Source organism: Lipophrys pholis (genome assembly GCF_963383615.2).
Source record: "Lipophrys pholis genome assembly, chromosome: 13".
NCBI classification, from domain to species: domain Eukaryota; kingdom Metazoa; phylum Chordata; class Actinopteri; order Blenniiformes; family Blenniidae; genus Lipophrys; species Lipophrys pholis.
Window position 1 is genome coordinate 13,246,342 of NC_137632.1, and position 22,961 is coordinate 13,269,302.

At 41.0% G+C, this 22,961-nt stretch overlaps 1 protein-coding gene across 8 annotated transcripts; it reads left to right on the top strand.

The window, feature by feature from the left end:
- The first annotated feature begins 134 nt into the window (after positions 1 to 134).
- On the top strand, positions 135 to 22,929 carry cobll1b (cordon-bleu WH2 repeat protein-like 1b). 8 transcript variants are annotated; one of them, XM_080478762.1, is made up of 14 exons: positions 145 to 408; positions 655 to 735; positions 13,594 to 13,782; positions 14,747 to 14,951; positions 15,050 to 15,275; positions 15,434 to 15,496; positions 15,591 to 15,685; positions 15,891 to 16,127; positions 16,222 to 16,348; positions 18,903 to 19,119; positions 19,214 to 19,299; positions 19,448 to 20,889; positions 22,149 to 22,295; positions 22,390 to 22,929. In XM_080478762.1, the coding sequence occupies exons 1-13, from the start codon at positions 347 to 349 to the stop codon at positions 22,257 to 22,259; spliced, it is 3,141 nt and encodes a 1,046-aa protein (XP_080334888.1). In that variant the 5' UTR covers positions 145 to 346; the 3' UTR covers positions 22,260 to 22,295; positions 22,390 to 22,929. The 8 variants fall into 8 exon arrangements, with proteins under 8 accessions (XP_080334890.1, XP_080334888.1, XP_080334889.1 ...); XM_080478763.1 differs by having other exon boundaries at positions 15,894 to 16,127; XM_080478764.1 differs by lacking the exon at positions 655 to 735 and having other exon boundaries at positions 135 to 408.
- Positions 22,930 to 22,961: the final 32 nt, after the last annotated feature.

A 22,961-nucleotide genomic window follows, 5' to 3' on the forward strand; every position in this document is an offset into this window, starting at 1 on the left:
GTGTGTGCTTAATCCGCTTCTGAACTTTGTGCGTCTTATATCAACGCACAAAGGCCCCAGCTGAGCGCCGAGGAGGGGAAGGTACAGTGGCTCTGAGAAACGCCCCATTTTCTTTTTTTTCTTTTTTTTTAAACAGCGTCTGATGTCCACAGAAAAGTTGGCAGAGTTGTGCACGGTGTGAGCAGGGAAATGATGCATATGTGACTGAATGTAGCGCGAAGCAAGGAGGGAGACGGACAAACTACACTGGAATGATTTGCGCACGAAGGCGCAAAAGCGCACACGTCAGAGCGGATATTATGGATTTTTTATCCAAACAAAAACTCTCTGTAGAGGTCCACGACTGATGTTACCTTCCTGGAGACTGATGGGAGTTGACAGCTGCTACAAAAACCAACTGCATTCATGGTGAGACTCAGTTATAAACAGATTCGGTGGTAATGTCATTTCCGTCGTTATAAAAGAAGAAGGAAAGAAAAAAAAAAAAAACGCGACTGAAAAACGGGATGACCTCATGTGGGATTCGCCCATATTTCAGTATTTACCCCGTTTGTGTCAGTTAACAGCAGCAGGTTCAGACATAAGGCTTTTGCAGCTTTGATTATGTCAACTCTCACTGAAAATGAACTGTGCTTTTTGTTTGTGTGTGACCAGTCCGAGGGGTTTTATTAAACCGATGAGTTTTGTCATGGATGAGCATGGAGCCCAGTCCCATTCCAGGAGCTCTGATCTGAGGTATGTAGAAGTTACTTACAGTAGCTGCTGTAATGCGTTTTCTTATTTGTCAATAAACATAACCGGAGGCGGTCCACAGAACTTTTATGAGGGGGGCACAGGGGGAACATGCAGTCATACAAATTAAGGCTGCCATTGACTTTGTTCTTTAATAGTGCAAGTGCACTTAATTTCCCAATTAGTGGAATAATTTTCTTCCTGTTCCTTTTTTGTACTGAGTTAATTCCTTCTCGTTTTGAAGAGGGTGCAAATGACTTCTGTTTTTCACTGACATCATTACATTTTCTGTTAGTTGCGTCGTTGTTTCACATCTGGTTCTTCAGTGCAGTTAGTGAATCGTTGAGTATAGTAGTGCATAAGAACAACATTATTTCAACATCGTCAGCAGGGACAACATTTATGTCAGTTCTTCCCTCAAAGAACATATAGAAATATCTTCTGTGCAAAATCAAGGACATGAGACGTTTTGTCTAAACTTTCTGTTTAAAGTTTTTGTTCCTTATTATAATATAATGATGGGGTGGGGGGTTGGGGGGGGGGGGGGGGGGTAGTAGCTGGAGAGGTTGCAGGAGCTAGCAGGTTCAAGACCCACAGCTCACATGTCTATGAGCAAGCCCTTAAGCCACTCAATGGCAGTCTGGGTAGTTCTGGTTAACTATGAATAGAACGGCCTAAAGCGGACCTATAAATAATGTTTTCTTTATTTCGAACCATCATGGAAGATCTGCCCTTGATCTGATGGGACTTCTTTGAATTACTGTATTGTATTTAATTGTGTATGTTTTAGCGGGGAGAAAAACAAATAGGAAATAGATATTCAAGCCTGGAAATCTGTGTGCTTTTCCTCTGCTGTGCACAAATATTGGCAAAATCAAGTTCCATCATCACTGACTGGCGAACTGTGGCTTGCTGTCATCAACTGGCAGCATGCAGCCAGCTGTTTTCTCAGCTGTTTTAGACACAAGCATAATGCCACACATTGTAGAATAACGTTTTTGCACAACCAACCTTCAACTAACAGTCCTTTCACTCGGCGCATCTCAGCCAAGGCACAGTTGTTACAGACGTTTCAACCTTTGAACCCCCACCCCCCCATTTCCTGCCCTCCGAGTTTTACTGAGAAATAGCCTTGACCATATGTAGAGGTCATGAGAACTATTTTGCTGGCAAAACATTCTGCCGTCCTCCACATGACGAGCCTGATGATCTTTCTTTTTCAGGAAAGCATGCATTCACTTGGCTTGAAACTGATGGTCTTTGGAAAAAAAAAAAAAAAATACTGATTTGTCATGTCCAATAGTTAAATAAAATTGCAGTATGGAACTGCCGGGAGTATATGACATGATGGAATTTCCCATCAGTTTTGGATCATTGACTTGGAGATGATGTCAGCTGCTTGTATTCCAGTGGTTGGAATCATTAAAGTGGGAGAGTAAGTTTCCAGAGCCTTTTTACAGTCACTACTCACTCTTTTGGCATTCAGGGGCGATATGCTGAGATATTGAAATTTAAATTAGAGGTGAGATGGAGCATTTGCGCACATGATAGTTTCCAGTGCAGCACTTCATGATAGCTGTGCAAAGTTTCCAGCCCTGCCCTGCAGACTATAATTTCCCATTTGTAAAAATACTGCTCGGGCACATCATATTGGGTTTACTTTAAGAAAATACAGCCCTCATGCCATGACATGTATTCATATTTCATATGTATTGTGTAATCTGAGAGTGCAGCCCCACTCATTGGCCATTGAGAGCAGCAGACTACCTCAATATCTCTGTGGTTTGGCTATTAAGTGAACCACACTCTTCCATAAGCTGCTGAGACGTTGGAGAGGACATACGCTCTTTGTCTTATTTCTGGCTTAATATATTTAGGATGAATAAACCCACTGCTTTTCATTTTTTGAAAAGCAGTCACATGTGAAGATTTTATGTGACCCCCAAAACTACGCTACATTTCATATCCAAACACTATCCTTGCCAGAAACTGTAGGCTGGCCACTCTCAAGCGAAGTTGTGGCTAGCGTACACTCACATACACACATATAAATGTATGATCTAACAGTTTGTAGTTTTAACAGCTTTATAAAAAAAAAAGGGAGCTTCTGAGTGTACAGCAAGAAGTGTATTGATTCGTTCCTGCCTGGTCTTAACGGTGCACTGCTTGGAGCTGGTCCTGCTAATTGAATACACCTTAAAGTATGATCTCATATGGCTGGCTTTCCTCAGGACAGAATGTGGGATTAGTTAAGGTATTGTGAATCCCCACAGCTGTTTTCCTGACGTGCCGTGCAGTCCAAGGGCACAGCTGCTCACATGAGTGTGCAAGATGAAAATTGTGGCAGGATCGACCAATCGAAGTGAGATACGTGAAGAATTTGGGCAAAAAAAAAGTTGTGACGCAATGTTTTTTTTCTCTTTATAATTAAGGCCAGGGATGACACGTATGACATGAGACTATAAAATATATAATTTAGTCTGCAGTGCGCTGCTGTAGAAACAGCCCTCTGGGATTGTCACTGTTCAAAATGTGGGAAAACTTTTAAAAATATCAGAGGGTACAATCAGCATGGAGGCCAGACAAACTTGTCCCAGCATTGAGCTCGTATGCGTTTGAATACTGGGATGTTTTATGTTATGGATGATTTCTGCCTCACAGGAGTGAAACAGACAAAATGGCTATCATCCAAGAAAGAGGGAATAATGGGCTTTCTTTGTTACCACACAGAGGCCAACGCATTGACCGTAAATACCAGTGAATAATTCTTAATTACTGTCATGAATATCATGAATCAAAACAGTTTGTTGGTTGCTCAACCTTTTTTCTTCTTTGTATTGCTGAAGCAAACCCCATAGTTGTATGTTTATATAATGCTGGTCTTGTTCGCAGCCGCCGCCTGATAAAACCGAGCCAGTCCAGAGATCTTGACTGTGCACTGCCTCGAACAAGCTGGTCCCTTTTTGTTTCTGTTATGCACTTTTCCAGGGCATAACAGTTGGATGCCTCCCACTCTCAGACTGTGTAACATTCTGGGTGACCTTGCATGAATTAGTCCTTTGTGTTCTCTCAATGGGAACTTTACATATCTCCAATAACATTCAGAGATTTTATGCGACAAAAGGACAAATTGCCTTAATTTGCTTGACCTTCATTATCAGTGTTTGTATTGGTTAGATGAGATATTTATAGAAAAAAAAAAAACCCAGACAGTCACAACTGGCATAGTTTAGGTTACAACCAGTCAATTTGGGACACAGAATAGCAGTTTAGCATGTATGTAGCAAATAACACATAGGGCATTTAAGTAAACCACAGTTAGAGTTTGAAAACCAGGACACTTAAAAAGGGTAAAATACTAACTTGCACACAATGACTGGGTTCTCTAGATGGCACTATCACTGTGCATATTCGCATGAAGTTTTACCCACCCCAGATGTTTGTTCCTCTGGGTGTTGCAACACTGACTCCCAGTTGTTTTTTCGCATGATATGAAACCACTGAGCAACTGATACAGCAAAATGTATCATCTCCTAACATGCAATGTAGCAAAGCCAATGAACCACAACACGACACAAAGAAGCAGCAGCCAGGAGGGAGGGCATTCACACTGACAACCAGCATTGGTAAGTAATGAAAGCAATGCTACCTTCCTACTAAAGATTCAGATGGTTTATTCTGGCCTTACATTTTCCTGTCTAGCTCTGGTGGGGTTATGGTTAACCCTAACTGCTAATTAACATTATTAAGGTTAGAAAAATGTAGGTTCTGGTTATAATTAGGACATTTGGGACGTAGGAAGCTCGGTATGGTGTGTTGTGCTTAGAATTGCCTGTGAAAATAGATGTAAACTGTAGTGACATGACATTTTCTCTCTGGCTTCCAGATTTCAAGGTCTTTGTGAGAGTCAGTGTGTTGTTTAAACTGTTAGCCATGAAATTGTGTGTGTGTGTGTGTGTGTGTGTGTGTGTGTGTGTGTGTGTGTGTGTGTGTGTGTGTGTGTGTGTGTGTGTGTGTGTGTGTGTGTGTGTGTGTGTGTGTGTGTGTGTGTGTGTGTGTGTGTGTGTGTGTGTGTGTGTGTGTGTGTGTGTGTGTGTGTGTGTGTGTGTGTGTGTGTGTGTGTGTGTGTGTGTGTGTGCTTCAAAACAAAATCATAGTGTGAATCCACCCCAGGAACCTCAGTTCATGTGATCAGTAAAAGAGGGAATGTTATCTGCTGTGTCTTTGAAAGATGCCCCACTGCAGACAATGCTGCATTGTTTCAGATGAATGGACACAGTGTCATAGTTATAATTGTGTCTCAAAGGGACATTTTTTGTCTCAGTTTTATTTGAATGTTTCTCTTTAAAAAGTACACTTTTTTTTTTAAATCTCCAGAGAGACCGCAGGAATAATTACCGGACCTTATCTTTTCTGTGCAGTTTTGGTGAGTTGGACTGTGTCGGGCTTTTATGTGAATTCCTGAAGTTCCTACACAACATTCTCAAGTTCATTTAAAGACAGATTTATTAAAATGAGAAGCATTTAATTTTGTGTAAAGAGACTGAAACATGCATTGTGCTCTCTCCTTTACATCCAGCAGGCATCCTTTTTTTTCTGAACACATGGGATTGTTATGGTGCAATGTTTAGAGAGAAAATATTTGAGCTGCTTGTAGATAAGGTGAGGTAATGTACCATGGCAGACCGTAGTTCAGGGGCTAGAAGGCTGTTGAGAAATTACAGTGAATTATCGCAAGTCTCATTATTCAGCTGGCCGTCTGGCCTGAGGTCCTGCCAGCTTACCCTCACTTTACTGTGGTAGTTGGCACGGCACAAAATACATTTCACTAAAATAGCCAGCGAGACAGAAACATCAAGGTGAAAGAACCAGATATTACACCGGTCTATTGAAAAGCTGATGCCACACAGTTGCTCATTAAATATTCATCAGATTTCTAAGTGACAACGTTAAAGAAGAGAGTTTGAGTTGTGCAGTGCTGTGGGAAAATGTTTTTTTTTTTTTTTTTTTTCCTGCAATAATAAACTGTACACATAGGAAGTGGGAAGTTCTTCAAGGGTCCCGGTGCTCTTTTTTTTTTTTTCTTTCTTTCTAATCTCTTTCCATCCCACACTGCTTATGAAGTAATGGCCTTTCCAGACCCTCTTTTAAAAAGCTTGTGTTTACTGTGAGTGACCTCTCACCAAATTACCAGCTGTGGCTCGGAGCCTGTGTTTTATCGTTCCTCTGCAACACCCATCCTCCACTTCTCTGCCAGTAAAGCTTTTTTTCCCCCCTCTTTTTCAAAAAAGGAAACTACACCATAATAAAAGTGTTATTGATAGTGACTTTACATTAAATCTAAGGAAAGTCAGTGGTTACCTGATACGTACAGTAAAACAACAATGATTGAGTAGAAGGATTAATGTAGGAAGTGATGTGTGGAGACAGAGAAGATGATGTCAGACTTTATACACAGTTTAATAGGAGGGATTGGGTTTAAGGAGGGCCTGGGAGGTAAATGCGAGGTGGTGCAACACTGCCCTGTTCCAGCAGGAGTAGCAAATAACAGATGTACCAGGACTACAGAGGGAAAGCATGAATTACTCAGCTCCTTCATCCAATTGGCTGGGAGTCCAGAATGGGGCAACTCACACCCCTAAGGAGGAGTCTGTCCTCACCACAGTTAAAGCAAGACGCTGGTTTTGACAGAAGGTTAGACCAGGATGCATTCACTCAGCATAAATGCTATTGTTTTTCTTTTTGCTACCATCTAATCAGGTGACATGCAATATGGTCTTTTAAGCAATGTTGATGAGGAACATGCCATTATCAAGCCGTGACGGCAAAGAAACCAGAGAGCAAAGGAAAGAGCACAATGTTATGAGGAAGTTTGTGGTAACTAAGGGATTGTGTTAAGGCTGTATATTCACATGAAGATGCAGTGGAAGTGATGAGTTACAATAAAAGGATATAAATGCATGGATACTAAGTGATCAGGGGAAAAAGACAATTGTAATGAATAGTCGTATCAAGCGTCCGAAGTTAACATTGCAGAGAGGAAATGTTGAGCAACTATTGCTGTATAGCTCCTGAACACCGCCCCAGCTTCACCCTAACATCTCCGTTAGCACTTAAACCTCCTTATCATCTGTGGGTATTTGGTGGTGTTTGTAGAATGGGTTGAACATTCTTGAGTGAAAGTGCAGGGTTGCTGATAAGGTCCTCTCAATGACCACTTATTTCACAATGGAAAGTCCAATTTATTGCTTCCGTCCCAGACACAGTGCCGTTTCCTAAATAGAGCAAAAGGTTCTGCATTTCATCAATCATGCACACGTTCTGCAGAAAACAATGAAACCATGAAACTATGCTGAATAAATGATGGCATTTCTTAGACTTCTTTATTACATTAACAAGGAACACTCCAGGAAGGTTTGTTGATTGTGAAATATTGTGTTCGTCACCGCATAACACATTTATTAGTTAGCTGTGTGATCTGAAATCATGTGTTGTTTTTCAGTTGATTTTATTTCTGAATGCGGATGTGAGTGTCCTCTGTGTTTACTCCAAGAAACTTCTCACTTCAGGAAGGTCTGAGCTGTTCCTTACCTCTGTTTGTGGAGAATCACTATCATTATTGTTTCCCTCTACAGACAAACCCTGTGGAATGGTTTTGGTGTGAGTCAGATGTGCAGAATTAAGGTGTGGTTTTGAACAGTTGGCAGTTCGCTTCACACAAACACAAGAGAACTACCTGATTAAATTAGGTAGCGTAAGAATTTCCAATGTGGTTTTGACTGTGTTAGAAAGTGACGGATGGAGCGGGACTCCCTCAGGCACCCCTTGTTCTGATAATCCCATCATTGCCAGCCTGATTAGAACTGAGGCTCACTCACGATTAGGCTAGATGATGATGCAGCATATTTTCGCTGGTCCCTGTGCGAGTCCTGAGCTTCCATGGTGAGCCCACATGCTGCAGATTGTGCTTGTGTGTGTCACTGAACTGTTGCTCTGCAAGCCCCACCCTCAGGTTCAAGTCTGCAACGGGAGGCAAAGCTGCTTACCTTTCTGCACATGACCTCAGGGGGAGTGCTACCAGCACACTGTATGCGCTGGAGCTTGTAGAGACGCGGCAGCACGCGGGCCGACGGGATTTATAGGTATAGAAGACAGCTTTCTGATGTCATGGCTCGGGGTGTGGCATTAAGGTGCTCCCTTTAAAGCTGTACTGCTGCAGTTTAGTCTGTCTGACTACTCGTGGGAGATACACAGCAGAATGGAAATTCTTTGATCAGCTAAAGAGGTAAGAGTGTGGAATAAAGTGTTGGCACAGCGAGAGGAAAAACAGGTCTGTCATCTGTCCTTCAGCTCTCTGGTTCTTCTTATTATGTCTTCGATGTTATCTTTTCAGCACTACAGACACTTGAGTCTCCCCCAAAGAGCTGGAAAGAACCTTGAAGCCTCTTTTCTTTTTTGCATTCAGCTTACTATCTGTGTGTTCTGAATTGAAATGCAGAGTGTGTTGGACATACAGCACTGTGGCATGTTGGAGCCTGTACGTCTGACTGTATTACCTGCCAGGAAGAGCTAGTAGAGACTCGGGACGTTTCGGTCCCTAGAGTATCTCAAATGTTGCCTTTGTTTCTTCAAATAGTCAGGGTGTTTGTCCTAAAGTGTTGCTAAACAAACGGCCTTCATGAAAAAGAAAAAGAAAGTTTATTTCTTTGTGCATGAGCTCATTATTCCCTAAGGGGCCATCCTATTATCCAGCAGCTTCAAGCATACCACAGTTGGCATTTTTACTAATCCTTGACATTCTCAGAACCTCAGAGAAACTCCAAGGAAAGGTACATTTCTGGCAGTGCTTTTGTGTGTTGCCCCTTGCACATTTGCACATTTAATCCAGGATCTGGGAACGTTAATTGATTGAGTGGGGGGAAAAAACCCCACACAGAAGTGATAAAAAGGCTTCTGCAAAAGTAATGAAACCCGCAGGAAAGTGTTGAGGAATGCAGGGAATCTGGATTTTCCTTTGCTCAGCTGGTTCACTCCTGTTGATATTCGCATTTATTTCTTTTCATTTTTGATCACTACTTCTTAAAAACAGTAGAGGTATGTATTTCCACCGTCACTGCTGCTCCCGTTCTTCATCCATCCCGGCCTGTCATTCGGCCTTTTCACACATCAGCACAGAAATATTTGAAATATTCTTACTCGAGAAGAAGCATCTGGATATTATTCCATGCTGGACTTTTCCTTTAACTGCAGGAGGTTTTCAGCACATTGTGGGTGAAGTCTCATCAAGAGAGCAAAAGTTAAAAAAAAGTATATACTCTTGTGAGTTTACTTCCTGCAGATATATCAAATACCTTTTTTATTTTTTTTTATTTTCCAGAACTAAGTCTGTATTTCCTGGTACAGCCACTCAGACCACCGCTTTATAGCTGCAGTCAAATCAAGAAACTCAGCTTAGCTAATTGCCCTGACTTGTTCTCTTTGCTTGTAATAGCACATAGAGTATAGAACGGGCTAATTATTTCAGGTAGTCTGCATTTGTGTCATCAAGCTGCTTTTGAATGGGCTTTTTTAGCGAGTGCCGGACCTCCCAGGGAAACCCTGTGAAGGAGGCATCAGCACAGTCAAGCTTCAACACGTCTTCTTTTCATTCAAGCAACACATCAACATTGGTCTGGGTGCCAAAAACAAACCAGGCTGCATGTCTGCGTCTGTCACCTGCTCGAGGTGTCTTTCGAAGGCTCATTGATGGCACAGCTGCATAAACTGAGCTGACCCTGAATGTGAGGCGTTGTCATTGTGTGCTTTTCCACACTAATGTATTAAGTGTCTTTATGTTGTGCACAGTAGAATATCATAATTTGGTTGGGTATGAATAAAATAAAATCAATAAACTTACAGAGACCAGTCTAAAAGCATCTGTAAAAATATGTCGAAAAAGATTTGAATACATTGCAGAATGACTGCCATTCAAACAACTCAACTAACGCAATGATGACAGTGTAGATCTATTTCACTCTGTTAGGAAATCGTTGCATTAATAGTTGCATGTGGTTAACCCACACCATCAGTATTAAGTCACATGCAGAATGGCTTAAGAGGTTAAAACAGTTTGAGCTTTCTTCAAAAGTGATGCACATACAATGGCTACGGACATGCTGAAGTGTCAATGGAATCATAAATCTTGATAACAGCCTTGAGTATGCTCATGGTGATTATCAGATTCAAGATAAACAAGAAAAATGCATCCAAAAGGTGCTTTACTTTCATCAAATTATACATTTGAACTTTGATTTGTTTGGTTAAAATGTAAACAACTCCTGATCGGATTTCAAATCCTTTTGAATTTTAACCTAATCAGCCAATATCTCCTCACCAACCCCAGAACACAAGGACTGCTATTGATGATGTTGATGGAGGGACATATTAGTCAGTTCACTAAAACCTTTTTTGCCCTTTATACCATTGATTTTTTTGCAAATGGGAGGTCCACATCCTATGTTGTAAATGCATTTTAACCATTGTTTAAAGTCAAACGTTAAATAGAATCTGATCAGCATCTTGACTGTGTGTGATGCTTCATGTTTATTCACTATACAAACAGATTTTCTTGACAGGCCAAAAAAAGCAACTTGATTAATTCACAACAGTTAAATGTGTGTTATACAGAGGTAAATCGTTTGAAAGATGATTTTCATGATTATGTAACTATAAGATAAGCCCTGGAAGCAGAAATGATCTGTTAAACAAAGTGAAGCAGTGAACCACTTCTGTTTTATACTGATTGATTTCATTATAGTGTTGTTGTTTTTTTAATATAACATGAAAATATCCTGAAATATCACAGATGGAGACCAAATTGTGTCTTTGACATATTGACAGTGACGTTCAGTATCAGATCAAACGTGAAGCAGCCGATCACTCTCAGGCAGAGCTTGCCACCCGAGGCGATGAGCTTTAATAGAAATTATATGAATCCACATCTCAAATTCCATTAAACGGCTCAAGACTTGTTTTGAGTCCTTACCAGTTTTGCATCCAAGTCTTGTGAAACACAGTTTTGATAGTTTAGAATTAACTCAACAAACACTGTTTGCATTGCGTACAACTGATGTTCTCATATTGCGGCTATGTTTGGTCATCTTTCAAAACAAGCTACCAATTGTTGTGAATTCTGAACTCGATGGCTTTAAAACACAGAATACATTAGTATATTCAGATATTAAGGATGCACTCTCAAGTACAGAGTCGGTGCTTGAGTGACACGGTGCTTATTGATTTGAGTGACTCACTATGATGAAACCAGTTTGCAGTTCCTGAGCAGTCAGCCTGAACTTTGTACCCAAACGGTTGGATTACATTATGGATTTAGGAATAGATTCTGCAGCCCAAGTTGATCTGAGTGAGGTAAGCAGGTTTTGACCTTTCAATTTATGTTTCAATAATGTTTTTAGGCTTGTTGCTGTGACACACTCAAGGACTGAACAAGAAAAATAGACCGTTAACAGCTCCTGGCAGTCTGTTATTTGGCTTTGCTGGTTTTTGTTTGTGTGAGATTGTGTAGTTTCGAGTACTGCTGCGGACTGCGACACGGTTGCTTGCTTGTCGGTTGCTGTGTCAGCTCTTCTTGAAAACTTTCAAGAGCGTATCCTTCATGCAAACAGTCAGCTAAAACAGCATGTATGTAGTTTGCAGCCTGGCAGATAGTTGCTAAGCTACAGACAGGGACACTTTAGATCTTTGTTTTTACAAGAAAACCACGTAAATTGGTCAGCGGTCACTCAGTGTGTCGGGTTTGCTTTCCTTATTTATATTTTTGCAGTGAATTGTATTCATTTGTGGCATATTTTTGTGTTTCATTGGATAAATAATAACTCTCAGTAGAGACTTTGTGTAATACAACTGGTAGTCCTGGAGGTCTTGGAAGCTTCTGTGGCAACAGCTTATTAATATTTTAGCTCCTGTAGCCGCTGGGTGCAGCTTGCTGGTTTTTGTTCCCCCCCCCCCAGCGCCACAAGCTTCATCCACGAGCTCATCATCAAAATATTATAGTGTGGTTGTTGCACTGGGAGCACAAAACAACTCCTGTCTTTGACATGCCTGAGTCTGAATTTACATTAGTGAAAGGCAGTAGCAAGAAATATAAACTTACTATTGGTGTCATACTTTTGCACTTTAAACTTTGTGTCTCTGGTTTTGCCTGATGAAATATATTTTTTAAGATCAGATTTGCATCTCAACTGCTCTCGCCTAATAGCAAAGATGTCCCTGGCTCTAGTTTAGGCTTTGGTCCTATTTGTGTGGCATTTGCATGTTCTCTCTGTGCATGTGAGGTATTTCTCCAGGTACTCCAGTGTCTTCCCTCAGTCTGATTGATAACCCCGAATTGCCGACAGGCATGAATGTAAACGTGTGGGATTGTTTGTTTCTCCACTTACGCCCTGTGATGGACTGGTGACCTGTCCAGGTTGATCCTTGTCTTCACTCCTTATCAGCTGGGAGCAGCTCCACCTTCCTGCAACTCTGAGTTGGATAAATTGGTAAAGTAGAAGATGGATGGATGGCATCTCACACCACTAAATGCGAGACTTGCACTGTCCTGTCTGCAGGACAATATGACTGACGTGCATTGTGGACCTAGTAGTGATTACTTTAAATCTAAATCCAGGCATCCGTCTTACTGTGTTTGTGTGTTTACATATGTCACAGTGTTTCAGGGCATCCGCCCCACATAGCAGTACTAATAATCCTCTGCTAGACATGCCTCAGTGGGGACTGTGACCTTGCATTGCTGGGATTCCTCTGTTTGAATAAGTAGTTGGCCCCACGTGAGACTTGCAGGCTGTAACTCAGTTGACTGGGTCTTCAGTAACCTTTTTTATTCATGCATATGCTAACAGAATGAGAGGACACCTGAATCTTTCAAGGAAATGTCAGGCATGACGGACTCACTGAGATAAACCTGTGCTTACTTTGGTGTCTGATGGTGATGTCTGCTGATTACCCTGTGATGGAAATGGTAAACCTCATAATGAAAACCCTGCTCACATCAAAACACGGGCTGTTTGTAAAGGCTCTGCATTTAGGAAATGGTGTAATCATCCAAAATATGACTAAACTCAGATTTCCCACGTAGTTCTAAACAGGTGGAGAGTTGACTTCTGTTTTTAAACTTGAACTTTTGTACTGTCTTTTGATGGCATACCCGATCAGCGTGTGACTTTCACATGACTGCTGCTGCTTTCTTGAACACTTTATTTACACAGTTTGCAGGAATGTCAGGAGTGGACTCCTACTCAAATATGTACGCATCCAAACCAAATTGTGCTTATCATTGTTGCATGTTCTTGCAAAAGAAGTCCAGCTGCAGCAGTTGATGATCGACTGATCAAAACAACACGCACGTTCAACAAAGCCATAATTTACCCAATTTTCTATCATAAAAACTGGTTTTATTTCAGTGACTGAAAATAAGGTCTGTATCTTGTGTGGTATTATCAGACTCCTCTCACATGTCTGTCTGTTCACAGCCATTTCTTCAGGCCCAATGAGTAAATCTGTCTACATGGTTGTCTTGTGACTTCTTTGCAAAGTGGACTTCAACTCCTTCGTGCAGTAGCCTTACTGCTTTTCCAAAACCTGTGAAAGAAAAGAAAGGCCTTCTTTCATGTTGCCTGATGCACTTTGATTGTCAGTCAGAATACTGTTTGAGACAACAGAAATGACATTTATTTTCTTTCTTTCACCTGAGCAGAAACTATTTGTCTGGTTGTGCTAATGCCATGGACAAACGTTGTGCAAATACTGAAACAAATCTCAAAATTATTTACACATATTTTTTTTTATTTCTTTTTCAACTTACAGGGTGTCGACCAAAAGCAAAGCGCCATCACCACCAGCTCTAAAGAAGCTGGATTCCCCAGGTTTCTCCCAGTGGTATCCAGGAAACCCTCATTTAACTATGGACCAGAAGGAAAACCTCATTGATAAAGAGCTCTCTCTGACGGTGGTCCTGCCTGGCGGAGTGGAAAAGGCGACTGTAGTTCATGGAAGGTACAGTCAGACTACTGGAACTCAAGCAGTATCATGATGTGCGATGTTAATCCTCTTACATATAAAGAGCCATTATATCTGCAGTTTAAGCATGAACACCATTGTGCATTCAGCATTATTTTATATCATGAGGCTGCTGTGGGATTGCGTCATTCAGTGACGCTCAGTTTCTATCAGTCTGAGTCAGATGGGTGGAGTGGTTTGGATGTTGTGGTTAACTTGGGTGAAAATGAATCGCATTTCTTGCAAATTCTTGCGAATGAGACGAGTGACATAACAACATGGTTTTCTTCCAGTAAATGAAAAACATCAGATTTTTGCAAGCTATGCTGCAATAATGAAGCACACACAATTTACCAAAAAAAAACTGAACTACCTAATCAGATCAGCATGTGTCAATGTACCTCTGTGTTATTGGAAGAGTTATCACAGTCTATTTGACAATGCACACAGTTTACAGTCCTTCAAATATCCTGTATCTGTTGAAACCTGGACTCTCAGCAAATGACTATTCTGGTATAAACAGGTTTACTTTACCCTCTGATCATATTTTGTGCCCACACAACACAATACAACAGCTACTACTACTACCACTACTACTGCTACTTGTAGTAGTAGCATTGGTGACAGCAGCAACTTTATTTGGTATAAAAGTCTTTCACAAAACATAGAGCTGTCCAACCAAAGAGTGCAATCCTGTGATGAAAAAAGAATAATCAGATTGTAGTTCAAGATTAAATTAATCAACAATTTTTAGAACTATGTAATACATTTTTTTTTATTTTGATTCAGGACCTGAAATATAGAATAAATAAGGTCTTTGGGGTTTTTACCTGTTTGTTCGGCTTTGTACCTGTACCCGAAAAATATAGCAACCAAACTACAACTTTGTGTTATTTGTGAAGGTGGACATATTGTACCCTACGTTTTAACGGTCCCCTTTCTTCTTTCTTGTGTCTTGCAGCAAACCCCTAATGGATTTATTAGTGACGCTATGTGCAAAATATCACCTGAACCCATCGAGCCACACCTTAGAGTTGGTCACTGCCAACAGGAACAATGTCAAGCTCAAGCCCAGCGCTCTCATAGGAACTTTGTATGCAGAGAAGATTATACTCAAACAAAAAGGAGAGGATAAAAACAAGAAGACAGGCCCTCAGATGCCCGAGGTACGTCATCCATTGCCCACATTTCCCATCTTGTCATCATCCTGGTGTTTGTGCTGCATAAACCGTTTCAATCAAAGGAACGCGTTTTGTCTCCCCAGGCAACCGTTCGAATGGTGATAAACTACAAAAAGACCCAGAAAACGATATTGCGAGTAAATCCCCGAGTCGCCCTCGCTGAGATCTTACCAGCGATCTGTGAGAAATGTGAATTTGACATGGAGACTACGGTGCTTCTGAGAGACGTCCAATCACTGGCTCCGCTGGACTTGTCCAGTTCTCTTAACGATTATGCAATACGAGAGGTTTATGCAAGAGACACAAAAGGTATGTACGACAGTTTCCAAAGATCAAACCTGGGCTGCATGCTGCTGAACATTTAACATAGTGGACGTCCATTGCTATTCATGTTGTAAGTCACCAGCTTTCTCCTTTTGTTATGATTGTGGTACCTGCTCTGAATGTGATGCCTGTTTGCTTTGCAGGACAGTCCACGTCTCCTGTGTCTCCAGGGTCTCCAGGGTCTCCAGGGTCGCCAACCTATGCAGGTATTTCACTTCATAAAGTGGTTTAAACTCAAATTAACAGAGTTCTTATTTCCCAGTGTTTCCTCACAGCTTTGTGATGACTTTTGCTTTTCAGGAACAGTTACGCCAGGCAAAGATAAAACTCAAAAAGAAAAAGAAAACAAAGGTCTCTTCAGCAAATTTAGAAAAAGCAAGAAGAAACCTGAACAGGTAAATAATCTCTGTTAAAACCATTGTGTTTCGTTGTTTTATGAAGGGTATTCTGATGATGGAAAGTGTATGGTTCTATGAGAAAGTGTATTTAGATGGCCAGAGGGAGGATTGTTTACCTTGGTTTGTCATTAGTTAATGTTCACTGTGTTGTTTGGAAACAAGCCTCTTATCGTTGTTCTGATTGGATGTTTGTTCTTTAAAGCAGACGACAGCCAGCGCTCCAGCTTCTCCTGTGCTTGTGAGCAAGCCTCGACCGCTCAGTATGGCCTTACCCAGCTCCAATTCGTCTCAGTTCAGCTTTTCCACAATATCTGCTGATGTGCCAAAGAAGAGACGTGCGCCTCAACCCCCGGGCCTCGGATCTCCGAGCTCTCCCTCGGAGGTCAGCACTCGCCAGAGATTGTACTCTGAACCCAATGCCCGACTGGACAGTGAACAGGTCAGTGGACTGCACTGACATCTCAGCACAGCTTTGAATTGTTTGCTCTAATGGTAGACATTAGTGTGATTTCTGTGTTTTTGTGCAAATCTAGATGAGTTTAAGCCGCGGATCCTCAGCACAGTCGTCACTGAAGAAAACTAAACGTAAGGCTCCTCCACCCCCGACAGCTCTGAGCGCTGTGGCCCAGCAGTCGGTTTCTCAAGATGAAAACTTGCAAGGTTTGTTTCCACTTGCTTCTTCACAGTATATTACCACTTAAACAGCTCAATTCATTTCAGATTTTTAAACTCACCTTGTATCACTTTTGTTTGACTTTCCTCTGGGATACATAAATTATTTCTATTCGATTCTATTGAAGTACAATTGATTAAATGTGTGAAATGTTAACAGGAGCTCTGTCAAAGACAAGAAAGCCTCCCAAGTTCTCACAATTTACTTAATTGCATTTCATTTTATTTCATTTATTTTCCGCAATTTCCCATATACAACAAATGATTTTGATTTGTGCAATGAATTTGCAAAATTATGAAAGAATGGACTCCCAAAAAAGCTTAGAGCTTATCATGTTGGGGTCCAACACACCGCCACTCAGTGCATCTTGTGCCGTACTCTAACCAAAAATGGCTCAACTACAACCAGGTCCCTCAGACATCACTAGCGAGTAGTGATGAATAGGGACTAATTTGTGCAATATATACACATACATACATAAATACATACATACATACATACATACACATATAGAACAAACCCGTTCTCCTACAAGTTAGGTCCTAAAATCAAGAGAAAAGACAAGTGCATGTAACAGTAAATCATATACTTTGACTCGATCCATGTACAGAGAGAAAACCTTTTAACCCTGAGAGTACTAAGCCGCATGTAAACCACGTGCATAAATATGGATAGTGTGGCTGATTGTTTTTAAGTCACTTTCCAACTCATTCCGTATGCTTGGACCTCTATGACATATACTAAAACTGGTACATTTTAGTTTTCTATATTTACCTTTTAGAAGTAGTTTATTTCTGGTATCATGTTGGTGAGAGGGTGAGTATAATGGAACGAGTTCACGTAATCTAATATTTGACCTGCTAACAACATTATACATAATACATGCATTGTGATAAAGACTCACTTCAGGAAGCTTTAGGAGACCATATTTATGGAAGAGAGCATTTGTTGGAGAGTTTGGCATCGACCATGAAATGACTCTTACAGCGTTCTTTTGTAGTACTTTGGCTTGTTTGGTTATTGTGCCTCCTAGTGGCTGTCTTTGAAAAGTGCTTCATGCCAAATTCTTGATGGAACAGAAACGAGCCTCTGAGTTATTGAAGCAAGCTTGTAACCAGAAATTCACTGGTTTGAATCCCACTGCTGGCAGGTCACCACTATGGGACCCTGAGTAAGCCTTTTAAGACCCACCTGGTCAGGTGGGTCCCCCATGTGGTTCAGTATAATCAATGTGCTTTAAAATACTTTCCTGTGATTGTAAGTGTATGTCAGACCCTTGTTGCAGTGTCCTGAGAGGGGAAACTCCACCCATCCACCCTGTATACAATTTAAAGCCAAAACAACTAAACATTTTCAATATTAAGTCAAAGGGTTGTCGTTAGTTTCTCTTTCAGAAGTTACACCGACAGTAGAAACGATTAGACTGTATTTTCTCTCCCATCATCATTATGTTTTGTTATGATAAGTTGACAAGCGTGCACAAAGAGAGTTACTAAGGATTTCAGATCTGCTGCCACAATGCTGGATTTGAAGTGAGTGGAAGTTTCAGAGCATAAAAACTGCCATCCAAGAACCACTTCCTCCTGACATCAACAAGCCTTTTTGTAATTATTTTTATGTCTCCATTTGTTTGTCTTGTATTCAGCTCACTCATTAAAGAATATTCGGATTTGGCTTTGCAATTCAATATCTTTGAAAGTGACATGTTTTCGAGATCACATTATCAGAAAGCGTTGTTGCAGTTCCTTATTTGTTATAAAATGTGATTTCTACTTCTTCTTCTTACTCTACTTTTCTACTTTCTCCAACAATAACTTCCCGGAGAAAAATCCACCCTCTTGCTTCCAGCATAGTGGGACTTCAGTAGATATAGAGATCAGACGCTGAGAGGAGTATGCTTTGTTTAAGTAGCCTTGAAATTCCTTTTGCTCACAGCTCCTTTGTGATATGCTTCCTTTAAGTGCTAAATTAGGAACTAGATGGTGGAGAATAATCTGTAAAAGACCATTCCCGTGGAGTGGATTCATAAGAACCATTTAAATAGCAACGTGCGCTCCAATGAATTGAAAGGTACTTCTCCACGCTGTTGTTGGAGAAAAAAGTAGGAATAAAAATACAATTGTTGTAAAAACTTTGTGCTGTACTTTCTGTTTCTGAATTTTCTTTTTGACAAACATTATAAAGAATGCAAACTTTGATCCTCTGCAGCTAACATTTGCCAAAAAAAGTACACACGCTCAGATTGACCCCCTATGGACATGTTGAGTTACCAACAAACAGAAAAAGGATATTTTCAGATATATTCAGACTGTGAGTAAACCGGAGTAGCCAAACAAAAGCACCCAGGGAAATCATGCAAACTCCACACAGGAAGTACGCAAACTCCTCCGCCAATATCCTCACTGTGGGCAGAAAGTGCTAACCACGACAGCACTCTGTTGCCCTACTCAGCAGAGAGTGTTGTGAAATAAAACAATATATCAGACTGTCCAATGATAATAGCGTATGAAGTGATTTTTTTATTATAACAATGTTTTACAGTGGATTCAGCTGCTAATACACTGGAGGAAATTATGGAGCATGAGGAGCTGTCGGCATCCATGATGTCTGCGCCTGCTGGTAACGTCCAGGGAGAGAACATCAGCCTCAGCAGGTCGCCTGATGTGTCGCTGCATTCCCCATCCCCACATGTTCAGATTCAGAGCTTTGCGGATGGAAATGGGGAAGATCAGTCTTGTGATCTGTCCTCGGATGGCAAGTACGAACTTCACTAATACTGCTCAAGACTCCTTCATTTTTCCCCTTCAGTTGTGCAATATCTTTAATCTCTCATGTTTCTCTGATTTTTACAGTCAACTGCAGAGTACAGTGGATGATTCTGCGACTGTGAGCATGAACAAAAGTGACGGCACAGATTTATCTGAGCTGGCAGATACTAGTGGGTTTGCATTTGGATTATACAAAATTGTGCAGTTGCAGATATTCTCCAAACATCTAATATCTGATAATGCCTGCTGTAGATTTACTTGTTTGATATCTAAAAAAAACCCAAAACATGTTTCTTATAACGTTCTTTTTCTGTACAGATAGCAGCTCATTTCAAGTGGAAGTCACAAACCCGTCTACCATCTGTAAAGCGACAATAACCGACAGTGTGGAAGCTGACTGCAGTGCTGCTCTTAACAGCCTCCCTCCGCCTGTAGTGCAGGAGACGGAGGCACTGGCCTCTGCTCAAGCAAACACTGAAACCCTCCGGGAGCTGACTGACAGGTTAGAGAGTCCAGTGGCCACCAGCACATCACGCCTCATTGGAGAGGATGCTCAAGTGCAGACAGACTTCACACAACTCCCTGAGCCTCCACAACAACACGTGGACAAAGTCTCTGTATCAGCAAGTGAGCCTGTGGTTGACTCAGCTGGGAAGAAAGATATTGCCACTTTGACAGAAGACCCGGCCCCCTTTGACTCCAGACAGGCGTTATCACTCATCTCAGAGACCTCTCAATGCCAAGACCCAACTCTAAGTGCCCCCGTCACATTAAATCCACCATCCCAGCATGCCACAAACTCTGAGCCAAAGCCCAAGCCCTCCAATGAACTGACAAGGGACTACATCCCTAAAGTTGGGATGACAACATATACCATTGTGCCTCAGAAATCTCTGGAGAAACTGAGATATTTTGAAGTTGCACTGACACTGGAGACCCCTCCTGAAGCTCCAGAAGAGGGACTTAATATTGGTTCTCTTCATTTGGATGAGCGCTCAGCACAGGGATCAGAGACGGAGGTCCTGAAAGAAAAGAGTGAGCAGCATGCTACTTCTACTTTACCCAGGGAGGACTCACCGATTAGCACTACTACTACTCAACGCACTGTTAATGGAGGTATACCTGAATCTACTCATTCCACAGCACCCACAAGTTTACGTGACACAGACAAGATCTCGGCCTCGGCTAATGGAGCATCTCAAGCTGGTTCACCAGCAGAGGTCAAGGAGATGAAAATTCCACCCGCAACTAAGCCCAAGCCTGGTTCTTTCCGCTTGGCACAGCACAAAAAAACACCTGGGTATTACGTAACTTCAGCAGCAGGGAAAAGTCTTAGCGCCAACCCTGGCTCTGGCCTGAGCGAGGCTCAGAGGAGTGCAGAGGACACAAAGTTACCACCGCCGCCTCCTTCACCTCCTGTGCTGTGTCAAGAGGAGTCAGCAGGGGCCGCTGACGTTCAGCCAAGCCCAAAACAAGATGACAAGAATGTAGCCTTCATGCGGATGACGAGGCAAAGTAGCCTGCCATCCAGAGAGCCTAATGTCGGTTTAAGTTTGGAGAAGCTGAGGAGTTTTGCAGCTCCTCGCCCTTATTCCCCTGCAACCCCTTCCCGCTTCGCCCAGGCGGTGTTGTCCGCTGTCAAAAGGAGCCATTCATTACCCCATGGGCCTAATACACCCCCCTCCATGGTGTCACCGCCTCTCTCTCCAATCAGAAGTCTCTCACCAGTCACAGAGCCTAAAGGATTATCTGAACTCCAGGTTAGTTCTAATGATGTACAAGGAAATGTCTGAATAAAAATATTTAGTTACAAAAGGCTTTCTGCTATTTCGGGTCATGAAAACACATTTCTATTCAGCTACTTCATCCCAAATATTAATGTTTGAAAAGAAAAGCATTTTTCACTGCTGTTTAAAAGCTCTTTTAGGTTTTCTCTCCGATACCTGCTGTAGTGCTCTTTACTTTGGTGTTCAAGCAGCCTTTTTTAAACAATACAGATTTTTTTTTTATATATCACCATTTCTGAATTCTAATAAGTCGTGTATTCGGTAGCAAAAGCTCATTAAGAGCAAAGCTCATCAGGTTTTCATAGTATATAATCAGTCGACAACAATATTGTATGGATTTTATACATACCGGTCAACCTACGCAACATAGAAATGATGCCTCATAATTCATTGGTATCTCATGTCAGGCAATGATCAGCAGAATTTGTTACAGTGATTGAAAAGGCTTTCTACATTCAGTGCATGGGAAACTTGAAATAACTAATAATGGATTAACAAATGTTTTCTTGATATTTCCATAACTAAAATTTATTTAATTAAAAAGTTACAAAAGAAAGGTCTTTCATTGGATTTTTATAGTTTATAGTGCTAAAGAGGATGTACCTTACGGTTAAAGCTGTAGAGAAGATGGTTTTAAAGAAACAATTGTGTTATTGTTAATGCTCAGATTTCTACTATAAACATTCAATGTTCAGGTATAAATTGTTGATATGAAACATCTGAACAGTTTGAGGTTTTAAATTCCTCAACATTCAATCATTAAAAGGTTTATGCACTTTGGTATTTAGCTAATTTAAGTAAAGACATGACCATTAAATTCAATTCAAAGAAATTGATGTACCATTCAAACGCATTTGTATAGCTCGCTGTACTTCCGCTGGTGAAATACACCAAGCAAAACACTGGTCTGTCCACACATTCTTCACAATATGTGCAGGTCAGGAAATTGTCAGAATATTCATGGTGCCATGTTGTTCCAAGCTTTATTCCCTGCTTCAAAGGAATCTGTCTGTTTACTCTCAGGGCATTGTGGCCACTGCAACTTTTTGTCTCATACTGTGTCGGACAATCTTTTCCTTTCCGTGCCGCTCTGCAACCAATAAATCACACCTGTAGCTCAATTCTTGACCTGGGAGAATACTGCAAAGCATAATGTAGTCTGTTGACTCTGTTTGCTGCCAGGCATAGTGATCCTCCAGTGATCACATTGTGTTTCTCTTTTAACATCACAGGACTGTGAAAATAGAGAGATGGAGGGTGACGGCTCCACTCTGCAGAGAGAAGCGGTTGAACCGCCGCCTTCTACTGAGATTGTTCAAACGGACGGAGACGGCAGTCCATAGCAGCGCCTTAATTCTTCTGGCAGCATATCATACACAGTATGCAACATTCATTTTTTATTTTTATTTTTGGCAATGTTTACATTTTATTTAATGTATGCAAAATAAAAACATTGTGTTTTTTTTCTTACAGGGGGGACTTCTCTTGTTGACTTTGGCTTCTCCTGAAATCTTCATCCCATGACACAGATGAAAAAAACTGTCTTAGTTATACCTCTTTAAATAGCCTTCAACCACATAGATTTATGTATTTTGATAATATCTGCTGCATTTTGTTTATTTCACACGTCACTAAACCTTTGCCTTACTTGCATCGATTAATACTTAAAATTTTATCTTTTGAGATGACTATCTTGCCTTTAATGTGTTACTGTTGTGAGTGATCAAAGATGAATAATGAAAACAGTTTTATAAGTTATTAGACTTACTCACAGAGTTTAATGGGGTTTTTTTTTTTCGTTTTTTTTTTTTTAAGAAAATGTATTATCTAAATAATACTGGAGATGTAATTTGGAGCAGGTCTGACCTATAATGAACCCTTCTTAGATTTTTACATCTGATCTGTATTTAAGTATTTCAGAGATTTGATTAAAAGGCAGAAATACACTGACGTGCACACCTGTTGCTCTTGTGAAACAGTGTTGTTACGATGAATAAAGCTTTTATCAAGGTCAATCCACTTGGTTATTTATTATTCTTGCTTTT